Genomic DNA, 26,305 nt, shown 5'->3' on the forward strand with positions numbered 1-26,305 from the left:
TTGAGTAAAAGTCTAAAAGTATTTGGTTGTAAATATATATATAAGTATCAAAAGTAAATGTAATTGCTAGAATATACTTATGTATCAAAAGTAAGTTATTTTGGGTACTTTTGTGTACTTTTTCACTCCCCTTTACTTGTGATCGAGTATTCAGTATTAAAAGCTGAGACAACCATTATAATTCCAGACTTTATTCAGTATATGACTTACTAGTAAAAGGAAACCAAGAGGGAACAAGTTGTTACACAAACACTTGGCATCAGTCAGACACTGGTTAATCACTACCAATGTGTTTGTCCATCTCTATAAATCACTTGCCATCTTCTCTGTTCACACACCAGTTCAAATCCAATACAATAGGTGAAGGACTAAGTGTTTAAGGTGAAATAGTTCACATAAGATAATGTTGACAAGAAAGTAAATCATCAGTGAAGTAATGTATGAATTGTGAAGTGATTGAGTGTCATTATTGATAGTAGGCCTATGAATCAAAGGAATATTTCAGGTTTAAAAAGTGTTGGTTCCATGTTTTATGAGCTAAAATGAAAGCTCCTAGAAATGTTTCATTACGCACAAAAAAAAGCTGATTTCTCTCAAATGTTTGTGGGAATTTAGCAGTATGTCGAAACCGGCCTCACATCCGCATACCACGTGTAACCACGCCAGCCCAGGACCTTCCACATCCTGCTTCTTCACTTGCGGGATCGTCTGAGACCAATCACCTGGAAGCTGATGAAACCGTCAGAAACCTCTTCAGGGAAGTTTATCTGCGTGCTCGTCGTCTTCACCAGGGTATTGGCCTGACTGCAGTCCGGTGTCGTAACCGACTTCAGCGGGAAAATGCTCTTCTTCAATGGCCACTGGAGAAGTGTGCTCTTCACGGATTAATCCGGGTTTTTACTGTACCCGATAGATGACGTGTATTGGCGTCATGTCAACATCAGACAACTGCCTTGGTGCTGCCTTGGTAGGAACTAATGGGGATTCATAATAAACCCCAGGAAGAGTAGCTGCTGTCTTGGTAGGAACTAATGAGGATTCATAATAAACCCCAGGAAGAGTAGCTGCTGCCTTGGCAGGAACTAATGATAATTCATAATAAACCCCAGGAAGAGTAGCTACTGCCTTGACAGGAACTAATGGGGATCCATAATAAACCCCAGGAAGAGTAGCTGCTGCCTTGGTAGGAACTAATGCGGATCCATAATAAACCCCAGGAAGATTAGCTGCTGCCTTGGCAGGAACTAATGGGGATCCATAATAAACCCCAGGAAGAGTAGCTGCTGCCTTGGTAGGAACTAATGGGGATCCATAATAAACCCCAGGAAGAGTAGCTGCTGCCTTGGCAGGAACTAATGGGGATCCATAATAAACCCCAGGAAGAGTAGCTGCTGCCTTGGCAGGAACTAATGAGGATTCATAATAAACCCCAGGAAGAGTAGCTGCTGCCTTGGTAGGAACTAATGGGGATCCATAATATATCACAGGAAGAGTAGCTGCTGCCTTGGTAGGAACTAATGCGGATCCATAATAAACCCCAGGAAGAGTAGCTGCTGCCTTGACAGGAACTAATGGGGATCCATAATATATCCCAGGAAGAGTAGCTGCTGCCTTGGTAGGAACTAATGCGGATCCATAATAAACCCCAGGAAGAGTAGCTACTGCCTTGACAGGAACTAATGGGGATCCATAATAAACCACAGGAAGAGTAGCTGCTGCCTTGGCAGGAACTAGTGGGGATCCATAATAAACCACAGGAAGAGTAGCTGCTGCCTTGGCAGGAACTAATGGGGATCCATAATAAACCCCAGGAAGAGCAGCTGTTGCCTTGGCAGGAACTAATGGGGATCCATAATAAACCAGGAAGAGTAGCTGCTGCCTTGGCAGGAACTAAATGGGGATCCATAATAAACCAGGAAGAGTAGCTGTTGCCTTGGCAGGAACTAAATGGGGAGCCATAATAAACCAGGAAGAGTAGCTGCTGCCTTGACAGGAACTAAATGGGGATCCATAATAAACCACAGGAAGAGTAGCTGCTGCCTTGGCAGGAACTAAATGGGGATCCATAATAAACCCCAGGAAGAGTAGCTGCTGCCTTGGCAGGAACTAATGGGGATCCATAATAAACCAGGAAGAGTAGCTGCTGCCTTGACAGGAACTAAATGGGGATCCATAATAAACCACAGGAAGAGTAGCTGCTGCCTTGGCAGGAACTAAATGGGGATCCATAATAAACCCCAGGAAGAGTAGCTGCTGCCTTGGCAGGAACTTATGGGGATCCATAATAAACCAGGAAGAGTAGCTACTGCCTTGGCAGGAACTAATGGGGATCCATAATAAATACGAATACATATCGTGTCACTTAGAACTGCCAACAAACACTACAAAGCTCATACTATTATTTGATGGTCTATCCCTCAGACATTACAGTATCTTATGCCTTAAATCATGAAGTCCATTATTACCTGTGAAAATAGCCTTTGTCCTATTCACTGGTTCATGATCAACCTGCTCATATTTCACTGTTGGCATACATGTTTAAGGCAAAGCATCCCCAAACCAATAGGCAGGTAAAAAGCACAAATATAACAATCTTGACTTCCTGCTTGGAAACATCACAGTCAACCTGAGTAGTAGGGTGTATTCAGTGAGGGGAAAATCTTATCAAATATATTAATTTCACAATAGTGACATAGTACATGTTGAAAACATTCTCCATCTGTGGTTAAACCGAGTGTAGGGGGCGGTATTTTGATATTGGAATGAAAAACATACCAAAATGAAACTGCCTATTTCGCAGGCCCAGTATATGCATATAATTATCAGATTAGGCTAGAAAACACTAAAGTTTCCAAAGCTGTCAATATATTGTCTGTGAGTATAACAGAACTGATATTGCAGGTGAAAGCCTGAGGAAAATCCAACCAGGAAGTACTGTTTTTCCTGAAACCTCTGTTCCTGCATGCCTTCCCTCCATTTAAAGGGATATCAACCAGATTCCTTTCTCTATAGCTTCCACATGGTGTGAACAGTCTTTAGGCTTAGTTTCAGGCTTTTATTCTGAAAAATGAGCGAGAACGATCACGTCGCATCAGTGCATAGCTGCGTGTCCCTAGTTTTGCATGCGCAACAGCTTGGAGCAGACATTTTCTCTCGCTCTCCTATTGACATATTATTATTTATTGTAAAATCAACCTGAGGATCGATTATAAAAACACGTTTGACATGTTTCTATGAACTTTACGGATACTATTTGGAATTTGTGTCTGCCCCATCGTGACCGCTCGAGCCTGTGGATTACTGAACAAAACGCGCCAACCAAATGGAGGTATTTTGGATATAAAAATAATCTTTATGGAACAAAAGGAACATTTAATTGTGTAACTGGGAGTCTCGTGAGTGCAAACATCCGAAGATCAAAAGTAAGCGATTCATTTTATTGCTTTTCTGACCAATCTATTTTGCTGCTAGCTGTTTGTAATGTCTGCTGAGAGAGATGTCCTAACATAAACGCTTGGATAGCTTTTGCTGTAAAGCTTTTTTGAAATCTGACACGCCAGGTGGATTAACAACAAGCTAAACTGTGTTCTGCTATATTGCACTTGTGATTTCATGAAAATTAAATATTTTTAGTAATTTAATTTGACGCTCTGCAATTCAGCGGATGTTGACGAAAATGATCCGGGTGCGCCAAGAACACCAAACTAGAACCGAATAAAATGACTTTTATTTTATGATCAGTTGACATGCACAGTATACACACACACACACACACACACACACATATGGAGAGACCATATATGGTTAAAGAGGAAATAGTTTATTTGAAATGAAAACAGTTGGGGTTCAGGAGAGAAGGTCTAGACTGTTACAGTGGTGAATTACGCAGTGGCCTTAGCCTGCTGGACTTTAGCCAACACCTTCAGGTCTGTGATGCACTTGGCAATACTCGTCTTCTCCTGAAACACAAAGTGAACAGGTTCTTTGGTTACTACATGATTCCATAGGTGTTATTTCATAGTTTTGATGTTTTCACTATTATTCTAAAATGTAGAAATAAAGAAAAACCCTTGAATGAGTAGGTGTCCAAACTGTTGACTGGTACAGTATATAGACCTATCCCTCAAATACATACACACCCCTTAAATACACACACACATATATATGACCTACCCCTCTATACACACACAGATCTATCCTTCTATACAGCAGTCAAATCCATAATGTTCCCCATCTCTATACTGACTATACACACTCCAGTCAAATCCATAATGTTCCTGTTAAGGGAATTTACTATTATGTTACTGTATATGTACTAATCAGAATACTATTATGTTACTGTATATGTACTAATCAGAATACTATTATGTTACTGTATATGTACTAATCAGAATACTATTATGTTACTGTATATGTACTAATCAGAATACTATTATGTTACTGTATATGTACTAATCAGAATACTATTATGTTACTGTATATGTACTAATCAGAATACTATTATGTTACTGTATATGTACTAATCAGAATACTATTATGTTACTGTATATGTACTAATCAGAATACTATTATGTTACTGTATATGTACTAATCAGAATACTATTATGTTACTGTATATGTACTAATCAGAATACTATTATGTTATTGTATACGTATGAATTTTCTTTTTAATCTTAGTACTGAATATAATGTGTGTAAATATAATCAAGAATTAGAACAATGACTGTCTGTACCATGGTAGAAATTAATGAACTATATCGCCAGTCTGGCTAGAAGGATTATCTTCACAAGCATGACCATGGCTCGGTCGTATATTATCTTAATAGGGAGAGACGATGTGAGAACCATACAGCCTTTGTACTAGAACCGAGAGGGCACGGGTTGCTACTGAAACTAATGACGTCATTTTAAGTTTAGAACCTGTGGTAAAATGTGTAAGGAGCAGTACTCTCATGAATAAAGGCTGCTGTTTGACTTTAAGACTGGGCTCTGTCCATTTTTATACTAATAAGGGTCATACATATCCTTACGACTTGACAGAGTGTTTAATTTTAATTGGGTGTTAAAACATAAGAGGAATTAAATTCCTCTAACAGTTCCCCATCTCTATACTGACTATACACACTCCAGTCAAATCCATAACGTTCCCCATCTCTATACACATTCCAGTCAAATCCATAATGTTCCCCAACCCACCTGCTGGGGGGTGATGCTGGTGACTACGTTCTTCTCCACCCAGTTCACCATGTGTTCCTGCTCCATGCGGCGATGAAGGGTCTGCAGGGCGATCTGGTAGTCCAGCCTCTTCTTCACCTCGTTGGTCACCATGTGGACCCTCTCCCTACGGTTGGTCTCCAGTAGCATGGCCACGTTGTTCTGAGGTGGGGGGGGGGGAGAGAGAGAACAGAGACGACATTAGCACACCATCTCATGCTAAAATCATAACAAGACGTTAGGGTCTGGTTTCCCAAGAAACAGTTTAACCCTGGAATTATTATATATTTTTTTTAAACATTCCTTCAACAGATATTCTCCATTCACAAAGCTTTTTAATCCAAGTTTATGCTTAATTAAATCTGTGTCCTGAAATACCAGCCCTAGGAGTGGTTACACAGACCTAGATGAAGCTTACTCCTGGCTGAAGACCATGTTAAAAACAGGTCTATCAAAAGGCTTTTCAAATTGGACTGATTTGACCTCGTCAGAGTGTGGGTTTTGAGCCCAGAGTTTAACTCCTCTTTACCATACAGACGAGACACGTGTTCTAACGTCAGGTAACCGACTCACCCTCTTAGCGTCGAAGAGCATCTGTCGTCCCTCTGCTCTCCACTGCTCCTTCTTCTCATCCAGGACGGCCTGAGCCAAGCTGGTCATGGCCAGGTCCTTCACTTCCTGAGCCTTCTGCACTTTCTCCTGCAAAAACCAGAACACACAGCCAACGTCAGAGGGTCAAAACCAGAACACAGGTAACAAAGGGTAAGGGTCATAGGTCAGCTATGAGACTACGAGGCTCCGAGGGACACAGCATATGGACAGTTTGCATAACATATGAAATGTCTCAGGACTGGTGACTTTAAATAGGGGAGGGGCTAAATACCTCAATAGAAACTTCAGTAGAAACGACGCTGTGCATTAACATGGTGCATCTTTTCAGTACTCCAGTGTAGAAACACTGCTGGGGGGGGTACTGGAGGAGTTGGGGGCTGCTGGAGGAGTTGGGGGCTACTGGAGGAGTTGGGGGCTACTGGAGGAGTTGGGGGCTGCTGTGGGGGGGGGGGGGGGGGGGGGGGTACCGGAGGAGTTGAGGCTGCCCGGGGGGGGGGGGGGGTACTGGAGGAGTTGAGAAACATTGCTGCAGAACTACTACAAAAGTCCAAAAGATTTACGACAAGAAGACCTGCAATTAATGATCAAATAGGCCAAACAAACTCAGGAGGACAATAAATTCCGCACCTCGTTCAGTTTGTCAGCGAAAGCCGCGACGTCGGGGCCGAACTTCCTGACACCGTAGATGATGACCGTACCCATGCAGGCAGCAGCGAAGGTCTCGTGGTTGATGATGTAGATCTCCTTGGAGAGAATGTACGTGAGCAGCCCAGCACCCAGCATGTAGGGGCCTGGAGACAACAGGAGTGGAGATGCCAACGTTTATTTAGTATAATTTATAGAGGAGAAGAGCAAGAGAGAGAGAGAAGCAGAACAGGATTTGGTTTTCGGAGCTGGTCACAGGTGCACCTCAGCCACGCTCAAGGTCCTAAACGATATCATAACCGCCATCGATAAGAGACAGTACTGTGCAGCCGTTTTCGTCGACCTGGCCAAGGCTTTTGACTCTGTCAATCACCACATTCTTATCGGCAGACTCAGCAGCCTTGGTTTCTTAAATGATTGCCTCGCCTGGTTCACCAACTACTTCACAGAGTTCAGTGTGTCAAATCGGAGGGCCTGTTGTCTGGACCTCTGGCAGTCTCTATGGGGGTGCCACAGGGTTCAATTCTCGGGCCGACTCTCTGTATACATCAATGATGTCGCTCTTGCTGCTGGTGATTCTCTGATCCACCTCTACGCAGACGACACCATTCTGTATACTTCTGGCCCTTCTTTGGACACTGTTAACTAACCTCCAGACGAGATTCAATGCCATACAACTCTCCTTCATTGCTCCTTTGCACCCCAGTATCTCTACTTGCACACATCTTCTGCACATCTATCCCTCCAGTATTTAATTGCTATATTGTAATTATTTCACCACCATGGCCTATTTATTGCCTTACCTCTCTTATCCTACCTCATTTCCACACACTGTATATATATACACCTTTTCTATTGTGTTATTGACTGTACGTTTGTTTATTCCATGTGTAACTCTGTGTTGTTGGGAGGAGGGGGGATGGGAGGAGAGGGGATGGGAGGAGAGGGGATGGGAGGAGAGGGGAGGAGGAGGAGAGGGGAGGAGGAGGAATGGGAGGAGTAGGGATGGGAGGAGAGGGGATGGGAGGAGAGTGTCAAGGGGAAAAGTAGATGGGAAGGGGAGGAGGAAGAGGGGATGGGAGGGGATAGGAGGGGGAGGAGAGGGGATGGGGAGGGCAGATAAGAGAGGGGATGGGGAGTGAAAGTCCATGGCCACATTCAATATGCAAATGTTGATTATGTAGATAAATATGTCATGAATACAGATTAAATTATTAGTTATTCAACATGTCAGTGAGGCATGTTTGTCCTACATATAATTTTTCTATCTGAACACTGCTCGAGGTTTGTGGAAGTTCTGCTGACCTGTGACTCCAGTCTTGGGGTACAGGAGCTGGAAGATCTCCTCAGGGATGATGCCATGGCGTGTCTTGCCTCCCTTCTCTGGCAGAGCAGGGACTGGAGCTTGGCTGTTGGGGGACGTGTGGAGGTGGGACAGCTGGACCAGCCTGGGAAGACAGGCAGACTTTATTGTAGGAACTATGGTGAGGACGGGCATGTAGAACTTCAATGTAGAGTTCAAGGTCCCCATTATCATTTTGTCACCCTTATTTCATTTATCTAGTTTGCCAATTCGTATCGAAACTACTGGACCACTAAAATGACATATCTAGTGTTGTGAATTGGCATTTAGAGAAAGGGGAATACCTGGTCAGTTGCACAACAATGCAAATGAACCCGAAATGCATCTTCCGCATTTAACCCAACCCAATGCCTGTATGGAAAGAATCAAGGTTTTTAACGATCTCCTTCCGTGCACTCTCTCACCCCAAGGCCCTCACACCAACAAAGATGAGAGATCACTTCTGCCTCTCTGACAAGCGGTTTCAACTCGCCTTTCAGGTTTTGTCCAACAGAACCGGGTCAAGTGGACACAAACACAAGGACATTGTTTTACTGTAATAGAGGAGAAGGTAACCTTTTTTAAAGAGGCCTCAACTCCCAAAACGTAGAATTAAGTAGACCCTACTAAAACGAGAGCATCATTGAACATGATTGTGAGAAATTAATGTTCAGCATTTTAGCCACATATTGTTACTTGCTAGATGTCTAGTCTGTTTTATAAAAATATGCATTGAGCATAAAAATATTTGTATAAGGAATTGGCATCTCGTTCTCATTCTGAGAAATAAGCATCTCATCCAGGTAGGCCACTTGGTTTCAACATCTAAACAAAATGAACAGGCCGCGCTGTTCAAACAGCTGGAGACAGACATGAGGGTGTGTTCATAACAGTTCAACTGTTCTACCTTGTTAGCAATCAAATAGATCCAAGTTGGCTAGACTTTAAAGATACATTTTATTTTATTTAACCTTTACTTAACTACAACCCTGTCCCAAAGCCTAACGACGCTGGACCAATGGAGCAGCAGGAAGCCTAGCGGTTAGAGCGTTGGGCCAATGGAGCGTCGTTAGGGTTTGGAAGCCTAGCGGTTAGAGCGTGGGGCCAATGGAGCGGCAGGAAGCCTAGCGGTTAGAGCGTTGGGCCAATGGAGCGGCAGGAAGCCTAGCGGTTAGAGCGTTGGGCCAATGGAGCGGCAGGAAGCCTAGCGGTTAGAGCGTTGGGCCAATGGAGCGGCAGGAAGCCTAGCGGTTAGAGCGTTGGGCCAATGGAGCGGCAGGAAGCCTAGCGGTTAGAGCGTTGGGCCAATGGAGCGGCAGGAAGCCTAGCGGTTAGAGCGTTGGGCCAATGGAGCGGCAGGAAGCCTAGCGGTTAGAGCGTTGGGCCAATGGAGCGGCAGGAAGCCTAGCGGTTAGAGCGTTGGACCAATGGAGCGGCAGGAAGCCTAGCGGTTAGAGCGTTGGACCAATGGAGCGGCAGGAAGCCTAGCGGTTAGAGCGTTGGGCCAATGGAGCGGCAGGAAGCCTAGCGGTTAGAGCGTTGGGCCAATGGAGCGGCAGGAAGCCTAGCGGTTAGAGCGTTGGGCCAATGGAGCGGCAGGAAGCCTAGCGGTTAGAGCGTTGGGCCAATGGAGCGGCAGGAAGCCTAGCGGTTAGAGCGTTGGACCAATGGAGCGGCAGGAAGCCTAGAGGTTAGAGTTGGGCCAATGGAGCGGCAGGAAGCCTAGCGGTTAGAGCGTTGGGCCAATGGAGCAGCAGGAAGCCTAGCGGTTAGAGCGTTGGGCCAATGGAGCGGCAGGAAGCCTAGAGGTTAGAGTTGGGCCAATGGAGCATCGTTAGGGTTTGAAAGCCTAGCGGTTAGAGCGTTGGACCAGTAACCAAAAGGTTGCTGGATCGAATCCCCGGGCTGATGACAAGGTAAAAATCTGTCGTTCTGCACCTCAATAAGGCAGTTAACCCCACTGTTCCCCGGGGCGCCGAAAACGTGGATGTCAATTAAGGCAGTCCACCTCACCTCTCTGAATCAGAGGGGTTGGGTTAAATAGGGAAGACATTTCAGTTGTACAACTGACTCGGTTTGAAATGCAGTGTACTGACATTTAATTGTGTAATGTTTACTTAGAGAACGTCATGTAGCTTCATGCTAAAGTAATAATAACAAGTGCATACCCAGCGCCGAGGGGACCACTGCTTTTTACAGCATTAGCTGGAGGAGAAAAGAACAGTCAATATAATTAAGACAAGAAACAGGTTTTGAATGTCATGAATTTAAGTGTCAATGAAACATGTGACTGATTTAAAGAGTCTGCTCTGTTGCTAAAAAAATAAATCACATAATGGTAGAGAATAATATGGAGTTTTACTTATGCAGTCAAACAGAGTCTGTGCTAGGGAACTGTATCCACATACAAGCTTTCGCTAGCCAACGTTAAGTCGGGTGCAATAGCCAGGACATCTACAAGTGTTAGTACGCTAGCTAACGTTTGTTAACCGTCCAGGACTCGACATTGTCCCTAGTTAGCAAAAACATATTTTAGGTATCTATCTAGCTAACTAGTTGTTTAACAAACAAATACCTACTTCAAGACAATATTATGCATGATGAACTTGCACGATGAGTTGCCAGCTGTCAGTGAAGTTAGCTATGCTAACAGTTTAACTGTGGAAGGCTTGACACCTTTCCCAACAAGCAAGGACAGTCTGGCTAACGTCAAAAACAATGTTACTTTGACATTTACTGTAACTAAATAACGTTAGTTATTCCAAAATATGGGTGCAATAACTACCCAGATTGGACAAATAAAGAATATTTTTGCCACGTAACATTTACGGTTTGCTAGCTATATTTACCCTGTTCTTGCTAGGTTAGCATGTTGCTCATTCAATTGTGATTGAGGCCTTCTCCTCCAGACTTTACCCTTCAGCTTTACATTTCAAATCAGCCACACTTCGTGACATTACTACTGCTATTTCAACTCAATAGTATATATGACACGCTGACATTGCATACCTGAAACGAAAACGATCCTAGACAGCATTGGTTAAACGGAAAAAGTGCCAAGTCTTAGATTTCTTGACCACCTTCTCTTCGTGCCCTTCTACTGCAAAGAGACCGTCAAACGTCGCGAGATTATTAACGGGATTTGAATGTCACTGTCATACAAATTGTCCTGTTGTTCAGTGTTTAATCCACTAGGTTGCACACAAGTGAAATAGATATGACCTTTGCCGCACGGGATATGAAGTTATTAAGCTCCTAAATATAGTTGCAGTTGAAATTTGTTTTGAGCTTTATGAATAGGCCTAGTTTGAAAGCACAGTGTTTCAAGTCCAGAGGCAATCAGCCCCATGTTATTTTCAAAACACACACACAAAATAATACATTGATAGGAGTTTTACAGTGTATATGCATCATGTCCAGTAGTTACATATTATACCAATTTACAGTATGTACAGAAGAACATTCCTAGTACATAACACCCAGCTGACCAGTCTCGCTGAGATGGGGAGAGAGAGGAAAACGACCAAATAGCTACCTTCTACACCCAACTGCAGTGTCAACTGGGCATGGCAGTCTCTAATCAATGGGTCCCACCAGTGTGTGGCATCATTGGAGCTACAGCTTGTTGGTGAGATAGAGGAACCTGCATGACGTGGTTCCCCATCCCTTCCACTTCCTGAAAAAACATGCAAGACAGAAAGAGCGACTTGAGAAAGACAGAAAATCTACAAGGAGGACACGGTTTAGAAGACAGAGAAAGCTTGGCTGGGTTTTTTTACTTTTTTAAATTTTTTTACTTCACAACTGCCTCTTCAGGATCCGTTACTTCAAACAATATTGATGACTGACCAGGTAACATGTACATATCTTAATAAACCTCCCTGTAGTCATGCTTCCCTTCCCTTCTGAAACTCTGTTGTCATAGCAGCCAGAGAAATGTCTTGTTTGTGTTTAACTATCTTCTTCAACTTGCTTTTGATGCATAAAGCCTTTAGCAACTGACAGATGTTTATTGTGCCATTAGTTTTACAAACTTTCTGTGTTATATGTACACATTTGTCAAGTTTGAGGAGCGATGAGGGAGCTCCCTGTCAACTGTAAAATGCGATGAGAGAAGTAGAACTGTGAATGGTTTGAGACCTGTGGGGCAAAGAAATAACAATCAGTCGTAGGCTAATTATACATTCCCCTCATCTGCTTCTCGAGGTGCGTGTCATTTACTGATTGAGTATCGACCACAGTATCCACCACAGATTCCACCATGGTATCCACCAGGTTATCCACCCGGTTATCCACCCCGTTATCCACCCCGTTATCCACCCCGTTATCCACCATGGTATCCACCCCGTTATCCAACAGGTTATCCACCAGGTTATCCACCCCGTTATCCACCCCATTATCCCCCAGGTTATCCACCAGGTTATCCACCCCGTTATCCACCTCGTTATCCACCAGGTTATCCACCAGGTTATCCACCCTGTTATCCACCAGGTTATCCACCCTGTTATCCACCCTGTTATCCACCCCGTTATCCACCAGGTTATCCACCAGGTTATCCACCCCGTTATCCACCCCGTTATCCACCCCGTTATCCACCAGGTTATCCAACCCGTTATCCACCAGGTTATCCACCTCGTTATCCACCAGGTTATCCACCTCGTTATCCACCAGGTTATCCACCAGGTTATCCACCCTGTTATCCACCAGGTTATCCACCAGGTTATCCACCCTGTTATCCACCAGGTTATCCACCAGGTTAACCACCCCGTTATCCACCAGGTTATCCACCCCGTTATCCACCAGGTTATCCACCCTGGTATCCACCATGGTATCCACTACCTCCACTCCTGACTTCATTTAGCCAATCTGACACAACCATTTGAACTGCTTTATTTGTCATGTGTCCCTACATATCAATTGCAATAACAATATACTTTATTTTTTAACATATTCACTTTGCAGTTGTAAGAGTAGGCCTACACCCTCATCATTACAGCCAGACAGGACACACTACCATGGAGGATATCACCCTGACCAAGTGGTTTAAGGTGAGAGAATAACAACTCTGCCTAATGCAGGTCTCTGGCTGAAAGGTCACGCTATGTTTTTATCCTTGTAATTTACAAGAGAGAGAGAGAGAGAGAGAGAGAGTCGTGCTTCAACTTCTGATGCGTCGTTCGTTTATTTAAGGTAGCACCACTACTCCAGTTGTTTGACCATATGACCCTCTGTTGCGTCAGGTGAAAGAATACGACCAGAAAAGTGAGCGGCGGTCAGAGAAACACAAGGGCCTACGGGGACGCAACAACGTTACTTCCTGTCGGAGCCCGACCAGAGAACTGGACACGCGGTGGATCAAGAAGGAGCTGAGGCGGAAGAGACAGCAGGAATTCAACATAAGACGATCAGTCAGCCCAGAAAGGGCCAAAGACTCTGCCAAGGTCAAGGACGACAGTTGTGTCATCTGTGACGCAGCCAAGTCAGAGACGGTGGGGGCTAAGGTCAGCGTGACCCCTAAGTCAAATCTGCATGGGTCACAAAGGGCGAAAGATTCTGCAAAGGTCAAGGACGACAGTTGTGTCATCTGTGACGCAGCCAAGTCAGAGACGGTGGGGGCTAAGGTCAGCGTGACCCCTAAGTCAAATCTGCATGGGTCACAAAGGGCGAAAGATTCTGCAAAGGTCAAGGACGACAGCTGTGTCATCTGTGACGAAGAGAAGACAGAGTCTTTGCAGTGTAACATCAATTGGCCTATGCCCCCTGGGCTTATGTCCAATGTAAGGCCATTGACAATGGGTCGAAGAATAAAGACATCCAAAGATGACCTGGGCAACAGTGAATGGGTAAAAGAAAACACATGTAATTCATGGTTTACCATCTACTTTACTGCATGCCTATTGGTTTAACATCTACTTTACTGCATGCCTATTGGTTTACCATCTACTTTACTGCATGCCTATTGGTTTACCATCTACTTTACTGCATGCCTATTGGTTTAACATCTACTTTACTACATGCCTATTGGTTTACCATCTACTTTACTGCATGCCTATTGGTTTACCATCTACTTTACTGCATGCCTATTGGTTTACCATCTACTTTACTGCATGCCTATTGGTTTACCATCTACTTTACTGCATGCCTATTGGTTTACCATCTACTTTACTGCATGCCTATTGGTTTACCATCTACTTTACTGCATGCCTATTGGTTTACCATCTACTTTACTGCATGCCTATTGGTTTACCATCTACTTTACTACATGCCTATTGGTTTACCATCTACTTTACTGCATGTCTATTGGTTTACCATCTACTTTACTGCATGCCTATTGGTTTACCATCTACTTTACTGCATGCCTATTGGTTTACCATCTACTTTACTGCATGCCTATTGGTTTAACATCTACTTTACTGCATGCCTATTGGTTTACCATCTACTTTACTGCATGCCTATTGGTTTACCATCTACTTTACTACATGCCTATTGGTTTAAAATCTACTTTACTGCATGCCTATTGGTTTACCATCTACTTTACTGCATGCCTATTGGTTTACCATCTACTTTACTGCATGCCTATTGGTTTACCATCTACTTTACTGCATGCCTATTGGTTTAACATCTACTTTACTGCATGCCTATTGGTTTACCATCTACTTTACTGCATGCCTATTGGTTTACCATCTACTTTACTGCATGCCTATTGGTTTACCATCTACTTTACTGCATGCCTATTGGTTTAACATCTACTTTACTGCATGCCTATTGGTTTACCATCTACTTTACTGCATGCCTATTGGTTTACCATCTACTTTACTGCATGCCTATTGGTTTACCATCTACTTTACTGCATGCCTATTGGTTTACCATCTACTTTACTGCATGCCTATTGGTTTACCATCTACTTTACTGCATGCCTATTGGTTTACCATCTACTTTACTGCATGCCTATTGGTTTACCATCTACTTTACTGCATGCCTATTGGTTTAACATCTACTTTACTGCATGCCTATTGGTTTACCATCTACTTTACTACATGCCTATTGGTTTACCACCTACTTTACTGCATGCCTATTGGTTTACCACCTACTTTACTGCATGCCTATTGGTTTACCATCTACTTTACTGCATGCCTATTGGTTTACCATCTACTTTACTGCATGCCTATTGGTTTACCATCTACTTTACTGCATGCCTATTGGTTTACCATCTACTTTACTGCATGCCTATTGGTTTACCATCTACTTTACTGCATGCCTATTGGTTTATTATCTACTTTACTGCATGCCTATTGGTTTACCATCTACTTTACTGCATGCCTATTGGTTTACCATCTACTTTACTGCATGCCTATTGGTTTACCATCTACTTTACTGCATGCCTATTGGTTTACCATCTACTTTACTGCATGCCTATTGGTTTACCATCTACTTTACTGCATGCCTATTGGTTTACCATCTACTTTACTGCATGCCTATTGGTTTAAAATCTACTTTACTGCATGCCTATTGGTTTAACATCTACTTTACTACATGCCTATTGGTTTACCATCTACTTTACTGCATGCCTATTGGTTTAAATCTACTTTACTGCATGCCTATTGGTTTAACATCTACTTTACTGCATGCCTATTGGTTTACCATCTACTTTACTGCATGCCTATTGGTTTAACATCTACTTTACTGCATGCCTATTGGTTTACCATCTACTTTACTGCATGCCTATTGGTTTACCATCTACTTTACTGCATGCCTATTGGTTTACCATCTACTTTACTGCATGCCTATTGGTTTACCATCTACTTTACTACATGCCTATTGGTTTACCATCTACTTTACTGCATGCCTATTGGTTTAAAATCTACTTTACTGCATGCCTATTGGTTTACCATCTACTTTACTGCATGCCTATTGGTTTACCATCTACTTTACTGCATGCCTATTGGTTTACCATCTACTTTACTACATGCCTATTGGTTTACCATCTACTTTACTACATGCCTATTGGTTTACCATCTACTTTACTGCATGCCTATTGGTTTAAAATCTACTTTACTGCATGCCTATTGGTTTAAATCTACTTTACTACATGCCTATTGGTTTAAATCTACTTTACTGCATGCCTATTGGTTTAAAATCTACTTTACTGCATGCCTATTGGTTTAAATCTACTTTACTGCGTGCCTATTGGTTTAAAATCTACTTTACTGCATGCCTATTGGTTTACCATCTACTTTACTGCATGCCTATTGGTTTACCATCTACTTTACTGCATGCCTATTGGTTTACCATCTACTTTACTACATGCCTATTGGTTTAAAATCTACTTTACTACATGCCTATTGGTTTACAATCTACTTTACTACATGCCTTTTGGTTTTAACAATATATTTGAAGTGTATCTTCTTAATAGGGCTACCGTCTATAGTCTGATTCTGACTATCCATCATTCATTTATTAAGGTAACGTTACAGCATAATTATTGAGTTCCTTCGTTATCACTGTTGTATTTACCAGGCCTCAATATGGAAAAATGAGAAGAGCAGTACTAGAACACTAGAGGCAGTTTCCTCCACCTTCACCACCTCGACCAGAGAACCACCCACCTCCATCTTCACCACCTCGACCAGAGAACCACCCACCTCCACCTTCGCCACCTCGACCAGAGAACCACCCACCTCCACTTTCCCCACCTCGACCAGAGAACCACCCACCTTCACCACTTCGACCAGAGAACCACCCACCTCCACCTTCGCCACCTCGACCAGAGAACCACCCACCTCCACCTTCACCACCTCGACCAGAGAACCACCCACCTCCACCTTCGCCACCTCGACCAGAGAACCACCCACCTCCACCTTCACCACCTCGACCAGAGAACCACCCACCTCCACCTTCGCCACCTCGACCAGAGAACCACCCACCTCCACCTTCACCACCTCGACCAGAGAACCACCCACCTCCACCCCAACCATCTGCACCTCGACCAGAGAACCACCCATCTCCACCCCAACCTCCACCCTGAAGACGTCCACCCCGAGCAGAGAACTAGTCCAGCCCAGGTTAAAAGCCTTGACAAAACAACCACCCACCTCCACCCCTACGTCCACCCCTACCTCCACCCCTACGTCCACCCCTATGTCCACCCCTACCTCCACCCCTACGTCCACCCCTACCTCCACCCCTACGTCCACCCCTACCTCCACCCCTACGTCCACCCCAACCTCCACCCCAACCTCCACCCCGAGCAGAGAACTAGTCCAGCCCAGGTTAAAAGCCTTGACAAAACAACCACCCACCTCCACCCCTACCTCCACCCCTACCTCCACCCCTACCTCCACCCCTACGTCCACCCCTACGTCCACCCCTACCTCCACCCCTACCTCCACCCCTACCTCCACCCCTACGTCCACCCCTACGTCCACCCCTACGTCCACCCCTACCTCCACCCCAACCTCCACCCCAACCTCCACCCCGAGCAGAGAACTAGTCCAGCCCAGGTTAAAAGCCTTGACAAAAAAAACACCCACCTCCACCCCTACGTCCACCCCTACCTCCACCCCTAACTCCACCCCTAACTCCACCCCGAGCAGAGATCTAGTCCAGCCCAGGAAAAAAGCCTCCACGAAGAAAGAAAAGGGTACTTCTATATTTTTTTATTCCACTTCCAATACAATACAATTATGACCAAGTCATATTTAATGAAAACATTTCACTCTACCAGGCATCCTGAAGGGTACCGGAGGTAAGAAGACACAGCAAGAAGCCAACACACAAACAGAGTGAGTCTCAATCATGTATTTGTCTTGAAATAGTGGTGTATAAAACCCACAAACCGTAGCAATAGAAAACACATCAAATCTCTGATTCTGTTGTTTTCTTGATGTCAGTCTCTGTAACAAAATAAATGTTTTCTATGTACAGGTCTGGCTATGTTACCGTCAAAGAATCTGTGAGTTTCCACAATCCACCTTGCTCACAATTGTGTGCAGTGCCATATAGATCAGTCACTACAGTCTTAGTTTAAAGACCCCCCCACCCTACAGATCAGTCACTACAGTCTTAGTTTAAAGACCCCCCCACCCTACAGATCAGTCACTACAGTCTTAGGTTAAATAACCCCCCCTCCCCCCATACAGACCAGTCCCTACAGTCTTAGGTTAAATACACCCCTCCCCCCCCCATACAGATCAGTCACTACAGTCTTAGGTTAAATACACCCCCCATACAGACCAGTCACTACAGTCTTAGGTTAAATACACCCCCCCATACCAATCAGTCACTACAGTCTTAGGTTAAATACACCCCCCCATACCGATCAGTCACTACAGTCTTAGGTTAAATACACCCCCCCCATACAGACCAGTCACTACAGTCTTAGGTTAAATACACCCCCCCATACCGATCAGTCACTACAGTCTTAGGTTAAATACACCCCCCCATACCGATCAGTCACTACAGTCTTAGGTTAAATACACCCCCCCCATACAGACCAGTCACTACAGTCTTAGGATAAATACACCCCCCCCCCCCCATACAGACCAGTCACTACAGTCTTAGGTTAAATACACCCCCCCCCCCCCCCCCCCATACAGACCAGTCACTACAGTTTTAGGTTAAATACACCCCCCCATACAGGTCAGTCACTACAGTAACACAATGTTCTTTCCCCTGTTCTTCCTTGACAGGAAGTTATTCAGCTGGATGTTTACTTGCAGGTAAAACTTTGCTACTTTTTTTTTGTTGACCCAACCTGTAATGTGCCCAGTTAAACGTGTGAGGCTTGTTGTCCTTCATAGAAGTGTGTATCTTTGCCTTCATACAATATCTGTTCTGTTCCTGCTCGTGGCAGGAGGCTCTATGGAGAGAGGAGGGCCTGAAGAAGAAGTTGGCTGTTCTCCAGAAGCGTGGCTCCACCCTGCTGCGATACTCTGACAACCTATGGGCTGTAAGAGACTTACCTTCCTCACAGACCACACCCACTTTCCTCATACCTGCCTCAGATACCACACCCACTTTCATCATACCTTCCTCACAGACCACACCCACTTTCCTCATACCTGCCTCAGATACCACACCCACTTTCCTCATACCTTCCTCACAGACCACACCCACTTTCCTCATACCTGCCTCAGATACCACACCCACTTTCCTCATACCTGCCTCAGATACCACACCCACTTCGCTCATACCTGCCTCAGATACCACACCCACTTTCCTCATACCTGCCTCAGATACCACACCCACTTTCCTCATACCTGCCTCACACACCACACCCACTTTCCTCATACCTGCCTCACACACCACACTCTCTCGTCTCATACCTGTCGGCCTCATACAAACAAAACTCATTGCCATAATCATGTACAGTATTTGTAGTGTTTCTCTGTTTCTGACTACGATACAGCAGGCAGGATGAGTCTGTAGTGTTTGTCTGTTTCTGACTACGATACAGCAGACAGGATGAGTCTGTAGTGTTTCTCTGTTTCTGACTACGATACAGCAGACAGGATGAGTCTGTAGTGTTTCTCTGTTTCTGACTACGATACAGCAGGCAGGATGAGTCTGTAGTGTTTCTCTGTTTCTGACTACGATACAGCAGACAGGATGAGTCTGTAGTGTTTCTCTGTTTCTGACTACGATACAGCAGGCAGGATGAGTCTGTAGTGTTTGTCTGTTTCTGACTACGATACAGCAGGCAGGATGAGTCTGTAGTGTTTGTCTGTTTCTGACTACGATACAGCAGGCAGGATGAGTCTGTAGTGTTTGTCTGTTTCTGACTACGATACAGCAGGCAGGATGAGTCTGTAGTGTTTCTCTGTTTCTGACTACGATACAGCAGACAGGATGAGTCTGTAGTGTTTCTCTGTTTCTGACTACGGTACAGCAGGCAGGATGAGTTTGTAGTGTTTCTCTGTTTCTGACTACGATACAGCAGGCAGGATGAGGCTGTAGTGTTTCTCTGTTTCTGACTACGATACAGCAGGCAGGATGAGTCTGTAGTGTTTGTCTGTTTCTGACTACGATACAGCAGGCAGGATGAGGCTGTAGTGTTTCTCTGTTTCTGACTACGATACAGCAGGCAGGATGAGTCTGTAGTGTTTCTCTGTTTCTGACTACGATACAGCAGACAGGATGAGTCTGTAGTGTTTCTCTGTTTCTGACTACGGTACAGCAGGCAGGATGAGTTTGTAGTGTTTCTCTGTTTCTGACTACGATACAGCAGGCAGGATGAGGCTGTAGTGTTTCTCTGTTTCTGACTACGATACAGCAGACAGGATGAGTCTGTGGTTAAGGGCTAGCTTCCTTCTGCTCTCGTCTGTACCTTGCTCACAGAGTAATATCAGAGAACATCAGTATCTAGGAAGAGAGATTGCTGTAGCTCTCACACAGGAAGGGTGTGTTCTTATTGGTTCTGTTCACAACAGACTATATCTGCCTTTGATTGGTGCATACGGGACAGACCGCGGTGACAAGCAAGGAGACTCGTCGTGGTGTCAACCAGCCGTTTGTCTTTTCTCAGCAGATTTCAGTAGTGTAAAAACTTCAGGCTACAGACGTTTCCTCTCCACTCCCACAGACAAGCTGCAACGAAGACCTCCTAAAGAACAAGATCAGAGCATTGGAAGCACAGCTGCAAGTCTGTCTGCAGGTAAGAATAGAACCTGGCTGTATCTGCAGCTGTTGACTGAGGATGTGCTCCTTCTCGGCGAAGATTTAAAAAAAAATATCCCTCTTGTCATTTCTAGTTTGTCCTATTTTGTTGTCAGATGCTTCTAATGTTTACACATGAGTTTGAAAAGGAAGTGTTTGGCATCCCGTTAAATCTTATTTGTAGGCTTTATAACAGTTGTATGTTGCCCTTTGGCCAAAACAACCATTCAGGCAATATCTCGGTTCAGAACCAACAACCCTCTCATACTAATCCGACGATACTGTCCATAGAGAGTGGTGTTGCCATGTGGTTTGTGGGTTATACCTCCTTAAGCTCGTGTATTTGTAATTATTAATCAGGATCCCCATTTAGTTCCTGCCAAGGCAGCAGCTACTCTTCCTGGGGTTTATTATGGATCCCCATTAGTTCCTGTCAAGGCAGCAGCTACTCTTCCTGGGGTTTATTATGGATCCCCATTAGTTCCTGTCAAGGCAGCAGTTACTCTTCCTGGGGTTTATTATGGATCCCCATTAGTTCATGCCAAGGCAGCAGCTACTCTTCCTGGGGTTTATTATGGATCCCCATTAGTTCCTGCCAAGGCAGCAGCTACTCTTCCTGGGGTTTATTATGGATCCCCATTAGTTCCTGCCAAGGCAGCAGCTACTCTTCCTGGGGTTTATTATGGATCCCCATTAGTTCCTGCCAAGGCAACAGCTACTCTTCCTGGGGTTTATTATGGATCCCCATTTAGTTCCTGCCAAGGCAGCAGCTACTCTTCCTGGGGTTTATTATGGATCTCCATTAGTTCCTGCCAAGGCAGCAGTTACTCTTCCTGGAGTTTATTATGGATCCCCATTAGTTCCTGCCAAGGCAGCAGTTACTCTTCCTGGGGTTTATTATGGATCCCCATTAGTTCCTGCCAAGGCAGCAGCTACTCTTCCTGGGGTTTATTATGGATCCCCATTAGTTCCTGTCAAGGCAGCAGCTACTCTTCCTGGGGTTTATTATGGATCCCCATTAGTTCCTGTCAAGGCAGCGGCTACTCTTCCTGTGGTCCAGCCAAATTGAGGCATTACAATACATTTCACAACAGATTTCACAACAGGGCCCTACTCTACAACACTAAATTAATGTGTTTGTGTGTGCATAAAGCGTATGTTATCATGTGTGTGTGTGAAGAGACCTCTGGTGGCATGTCTTTGTGTGGTATGCATGGGTGTCTGAGCTGTGTGCAAGTAGTTTAAACAGCCAGCTTGGTTCATTCAACTTGTCAATACTTCTCACAACTACAGTGTAGCGCAGCTAGCAAACGTATGTCTATGTTTGACCCGTTTATAACTTGCTGTTCTCACAGAAACAGAAGCTCCCCTTGGATGGAGTGAAGAAGCTAGTGCTACAGATGGAGAACCAGAAGGGAGCGTATGAGGAGAAAGCCTTGGAGGTCATCCAGAGGGCTACAGAGGAGAAAAGGGAAGCTCTCAGTCAGGCCGAGACACTTGAGGTTGGGGTCTTTCTCTCTCTCTCTCTCTCTCTCTCTCTCTCTCTGTCTCTGGCACATACAGACACCCTGTTCATACCTGCCTCATATAACACACTCTCAGTCAGGCCGAGACACTCGAGGTTGGGGTCTTTCTCTGTCTCTCTCTCTCTCTCTGTCTCTGGCACATACAGACACCCTGTTCATACCTGCCTCATATAACACACTCTCAGTCAGGCCGAGACACTCGAGGTTGGGGTCTTTCTCTGTCTCTCTCTCTCTCTCTCTGTCTCTGGCACGTACAGACACCCTGTTCATACCTGCCTCACATAACACACTCTCAGTCAGGTCGAGACACTCGAGTTTTGGGTTTTTCTTTGTCTCTGTCTCTCTCTCTCTGGCACATGCAGACACCCTGTTCATGTACAGGCCGGCACTTTGCAGCTATACTAAACTGATGTTACGTTTTGGCTATAATGAAATGCTCATACCATTTCACCAGGTTTCTACTGGCGAGATAGTGTATTGAATACTATGAAGCCCTACATTGATAACACTTGTAGTGGCTTGTCTTGTATAATGTAGGTGTACTTCTCTGTCCACTAGGTGCTGTCTCTCTGTATAATGTATGTGTACTTCTCTGTCCACTAGGTGCTGTCTCTCTGTATAATGTAGGTGTACTTCTCTGTCCACTAGGTGTTGTCTCTCTGTATAATGTAGGTGTACTTCTTCCTCCTGTCCACTAGATGTTGCTGCAGGCAGCCAGGGTGGAAGCGGCGCAGTGGCAGGGTCTGTGTGAGGAAATGAAGGAGAGCTCAGAACAGCTGAAGAAGAAACAGGAGATCAGCTCTGAACAGGTTCTACAACTGCAGAACCAACTGGAGGTACAGTAGTCACTGCTGTACAGACAGCAGTTATCGCAGAGTGGAGTGTTCTGTGAGGCACTGAAGAATGCCGTCATAATCAGTTAGCCTCTGGCGAAGTGAGACTACATCATGATCAGAGAGACCGCTACATATTGTATGATCCATTGGGTTACTGTCATTTAACTAACTGGAGTTGGATAAAATGTGGATCTAAAAATAGATTTAATTCTGGGGGGAATTAAAAAAGATGTTTGTATAGACATAGCTGTGTATATTAATGCTCAAGAGGCTGGTTGGTGTCTGTTGTGTGCAGCTGGCCAGGGGTCAGGAGGCGGGGCTGAGGGAGGAGCTGGGGGCAGTACAGCGAGTGGAGGAGGAGTTACAGTCCAACATTGTTCTGCTGGAAGAACAGAACCAGAACCTGAGGGACCAGGTCCATGAGATGAGAGGTTAGAGGCCATACAAATAACACATGTAGTTTGATACACACACCAATTTTCATGGGGTTCTGCATCTGAATATATTTTAGTAGTGAAGTAGAAACTAAAGGAATTCATTAATGAATGGCTTTCTCATCTTGCCTTGCCTGACTCCTAGATGCCAGAGCTGACACTCAGGAGGTGTCCCTGGATGAATCCTTGGCCCAGTTGGATGTGTCGCTGGAGCAGTCGGAGGAGGAGGAGACTCTGGCCCAGTTGGATGTGTCTCTGGAGCAGTCGGAGGAGGAGGAGACCTTGGCCCAGCTGGATGTGTCTCTGGAGCAGTCGGAGGAGGAGGAGACCCTGGCCCAGCTGGAGCGGACCCTGGCCCAGTTGGATGTGTCTCTGGAGCAGGAGGAGGAGGAGGAGCTGATTGTATCGTCACAGCAGAAGCAGCTATCATGGGGAGATGGAGATCAGGTTCTGGAGCAGCTCCGTCACGCTCTGGACCGATTACAGCTGAAGGAGAGGGAGGTGAGGAAGGAGGGGTTCATAAACCCAGACCTCGTAGTGATTACAGCTGAAGGAGAGGGAGGTGAGGAATGAGGGGTTCATAAACCCAGACCTCGTAGTGATTACAGCTGAAGGAGAGGGAGGTGAGGAAGGAGGGGTTCATAAACCCAGACCTCGTAGTGATTACAGCGGAAGGAGAGGGAGGTGAGGAAGGAGGGGTTCATAAACCCAGACCTCGTAGTGATTACAGCTGAAGGAGAGGGAGGTGAGGAAGGAGGGGTTCATAAACCCAGACCTCGTAGTGATTACAGCTGAAGGAGAGGGAGGTGAGGAAGGAGGGGTTCATAAACCCAGACCTCGTAGTGATTACAGCTGAAGGAGAGGGAGGTGAGGAAGGAGGGGTTCATAAACCCAGACCTCGTAGTGATTACAGCTGAAGGAGAGGGAGGTGAGGAAGGAGGGGTTCATAAACCCAGACCTCGTAGTGATTACAGCTGAAGGAGAGGGAGGTGAGGAAGGAGGGGTTCATAAACCCAGACCTCGTAGTGATTACAGCTGAAGGAGAGGGAGGTGAGGAAGGAGGGGTTCATAAACCCAGACCTCGTAGTGATTACAGCTGAAGGAGAGGGAGGTGAGGAAGGAGGGGTTCATAAACCCAGACCTCGTAGTGATTACAGCTGAAGGAGAGGGAGGTGAGGAAGGAGGGGTTCATAAACCCAGACCTCGTAGTGATTGCAGGAGAATAATGACAGTTATTCCATGTTCATTGAAACGTTGGCCAATAAGTAGGAATGGAATAAAAGGAGCTCCGCCCTCCTGAATTGGACCAATAAGCGGAACAGGAATATTTCATTCTCAGCTAAATGTAAAGATGTTTCAAGTCAGTCCCCAAATTCTATTACATACACAATGATGGAGAAAAAAAATGTATTTCATAGTGTCTGTGTATGTGTGTGTGTGTATGTGTGTGTGCAGTGTGAGGAGCTGCAGAACGATCTGGAAGCCGTGGAGGCAGAGTGCCAGTCGTGCCAGGTCCGTCTGACGCAGTGCAGGGACGAACTCCGACAGCTCAGCCACCGACGCAGCAGCAGGGTGTGCAGCGTGAGTGTGTGTGTGTGTGTGTGTGTGTGTTGCCCCCTCCCCCCACCATAAACCCATGTAATGAAATACATCTCTGAAATATGCTCCTGGCGGTGCAGTTACATCCACTTTGAAGGAAATGTTGTTTTTTACTGCGCTTCAGTACAGGTTAACTTTTTAAAGACCAGAATTGTATGTACTTTTCCTTCTGTTTCTAGAAGCCCTGTGTCTCGTGGATATGGCTCTGTGTTCTACTACCACTGCTCCTGTCCATGGTGGCGGTGGCCATCTTGTGGGCGTGGCATCCTCCCTTCAAGGACCAAGTCCAGGACCTGTACTCAGCTGTAGAGGAACACATAGAGGACTATCTAATGCAGGCCGCCTCTCCACAACACGTTGGCTGCTTCAGGCCTGCCTGACCACAGCACTAGCCCGAGTCCCACATCGGTTTGGGCTCTCTTGCCAACTCTAAGACATTGGACTTGACAAGACAGTACAAAGAGATCTGGGACTCAGGCTACCACAACTCAGGTTTAGGATTTATAGTTTGATTGAGTTTGGTTTGTGTATATTAGGAATTTTTGTTAAGGTATTATTAATTTATTTTTTAACAAAAACAATCTAGCAAAAACAATCCAAATGATAAAAGACAAAACAATCTATTCATTTAATTTATATTTATAACTCAGAACCTTTGTGTGCCTTTATGGACGAATTGAGAATGACAACTAAGAATGAGTTGCTTTTGATTTCAACTTTGAAGTAGTCTCTCTGCATATATAGTTTGATTGACTTTAACACGAATGTTTACAATGTTACACAATTACACACACTTTGGGATACAAATAACAATTTACTGCCTATCAGTGGAGGCTGCTGAGAGGAGGACGGTTCATAGTAAAGGCTGGAATGGAGTCAATGGAATGGAATCAACCCACATGGAAACCAGGTTTGATACCATTCCATTGACTCCATTCCAGCTTTTACTATGAACCGTCCTCCTCTCAGCAGCCTCCACTGCTGCATAAGCATCATTATGTAAAGATTGTTCAATCTGTCTGTGTTTGAAATGATTATATTTGACTAACGCACCTCATATTTTAGTTGGACACAAAAAAATCGTGCAGATCATGAAAATCGTTAGATGAGTATCACAATAAGTATTCTGTTTTGTGTCATTTTGTTTGAGAAACAGACCGGGATTCAATCAGCTGTAGATCAGCGTTGTAGCGCGTTTGACATTTTAAAGGTCACTTCCGAGGTGACATGTGCAGAGTTTACCGTGAATGCAGTCTCCGTGAGTGTGGAAACATTGCCTTTAAAAGGTGAAAGGCACGATCGGATCAGAACTCGGCCATAATGTTAATGATTGTGTTTACATTGTTGTCACATTGCTGTCCATTTTTGTGGAGTTTGTGGAAATCGACTGTAATAAAATGACTGTAGAAGGTCCAATGACTGTCCTGGAGGGGTGACTGTCCT

General features: G+C 44.9%; 2 protein-coding genes across 3 annotated transcripts; one reads left to right on the top strand and one right to left on the bottom strand.

The window, feature by feature from the left end:
* Positions 1-3,799: 3,799 nt before the first annotated feature.
* On the bottom strand, positions 3,800-11,026 carry LOC139396708 (ATP synthase F(0) complex subunit B1, mitochondrial-like). Its single transcript, XM_071143664.1, has 7 exons — positions 10,823-11,026; positions 9,982-10,018; positions 7,777-7,919; positions 6,454-6,617; positions 5,788-5,913; positions 5,197-5,376; positions 3,800-3,959 (listed from the first exon to the last, which is right to left on the bottom strand). Exons 1-7 carry the CDS (start codon positions 10,848-10,850, stop codon positions 3,882-3,884), a joined length of 756 nt encoding a protein of 251 aa, XP_070999765.1. The 5' UTR covers positions 10,851-11,026; the 3' UTR covers positions 3,800-3,881.
* A 475-nt stretch (positions 11,027-11,501) lies between these two features.
* Positions 11,502-26,278, top strand: LOC139396709 (uncharacterized). 2 transcript variants are annotated; one of them, XM_071143666.1, is made up of 15 exons: positions 11,502-11,665; positions 12,776-12,861; positions 13,054-13,656; positions 16,331-17,453; positions 17,538-17,595; positions 17,738-17,765; positions 18,502-18,531; positions 18,666-18,761; positions 20,394-20,465; positions 21,823-21,969; positions 22,692-22,829; positions 23,125-23,260; positions 23,409-23,764; positions 24,719-24,835; positions 25,042-26,278. In XM_071143666.1, exons 2-15 carry the CDS (start codon positions 12,829-12,831, stop codon positions 25,240-25,242), a joined length of 3,138 nt encoding a protein of 1,045 aa, XP_070999767.1. In that variant the 5' UTR covers positions 11,502-11,665; positions 12,776-12,828; the 3' UTR covers positions 25,243-26,278. The 2 variants fall into 2 exon arrangements, with proteins under 2 accessions (XP_070999767.1, XP_070999766.1); XM_071143665.1 differs by having other exon boundaries at positions 24,719-24,844; positions 25,042-25,367.
* Positions 26,279-26,305: the final 27 nt, after the last annotated feature.

This window comes from Oncorhynchus clarkii, unplaced genomic scaffold (assembly GCF_045791955.1).
Source record: "Oncorhynchus clarkii lewisi isolate Uvic-CL-2024 unplaced genomic scaffold, UVic_Ocla_1.0 unplaced_contig_7090_pilon_pilon, whole genome shotgun sequence".
NCBI classification, from domain to species: domain Eukaryota; kingdom Metazoa; phylum Chordata; class Actinopteri; order Salmoniformes; family Salmonidae; genus Oncorhynchus; species Oncorhynchus clarkii.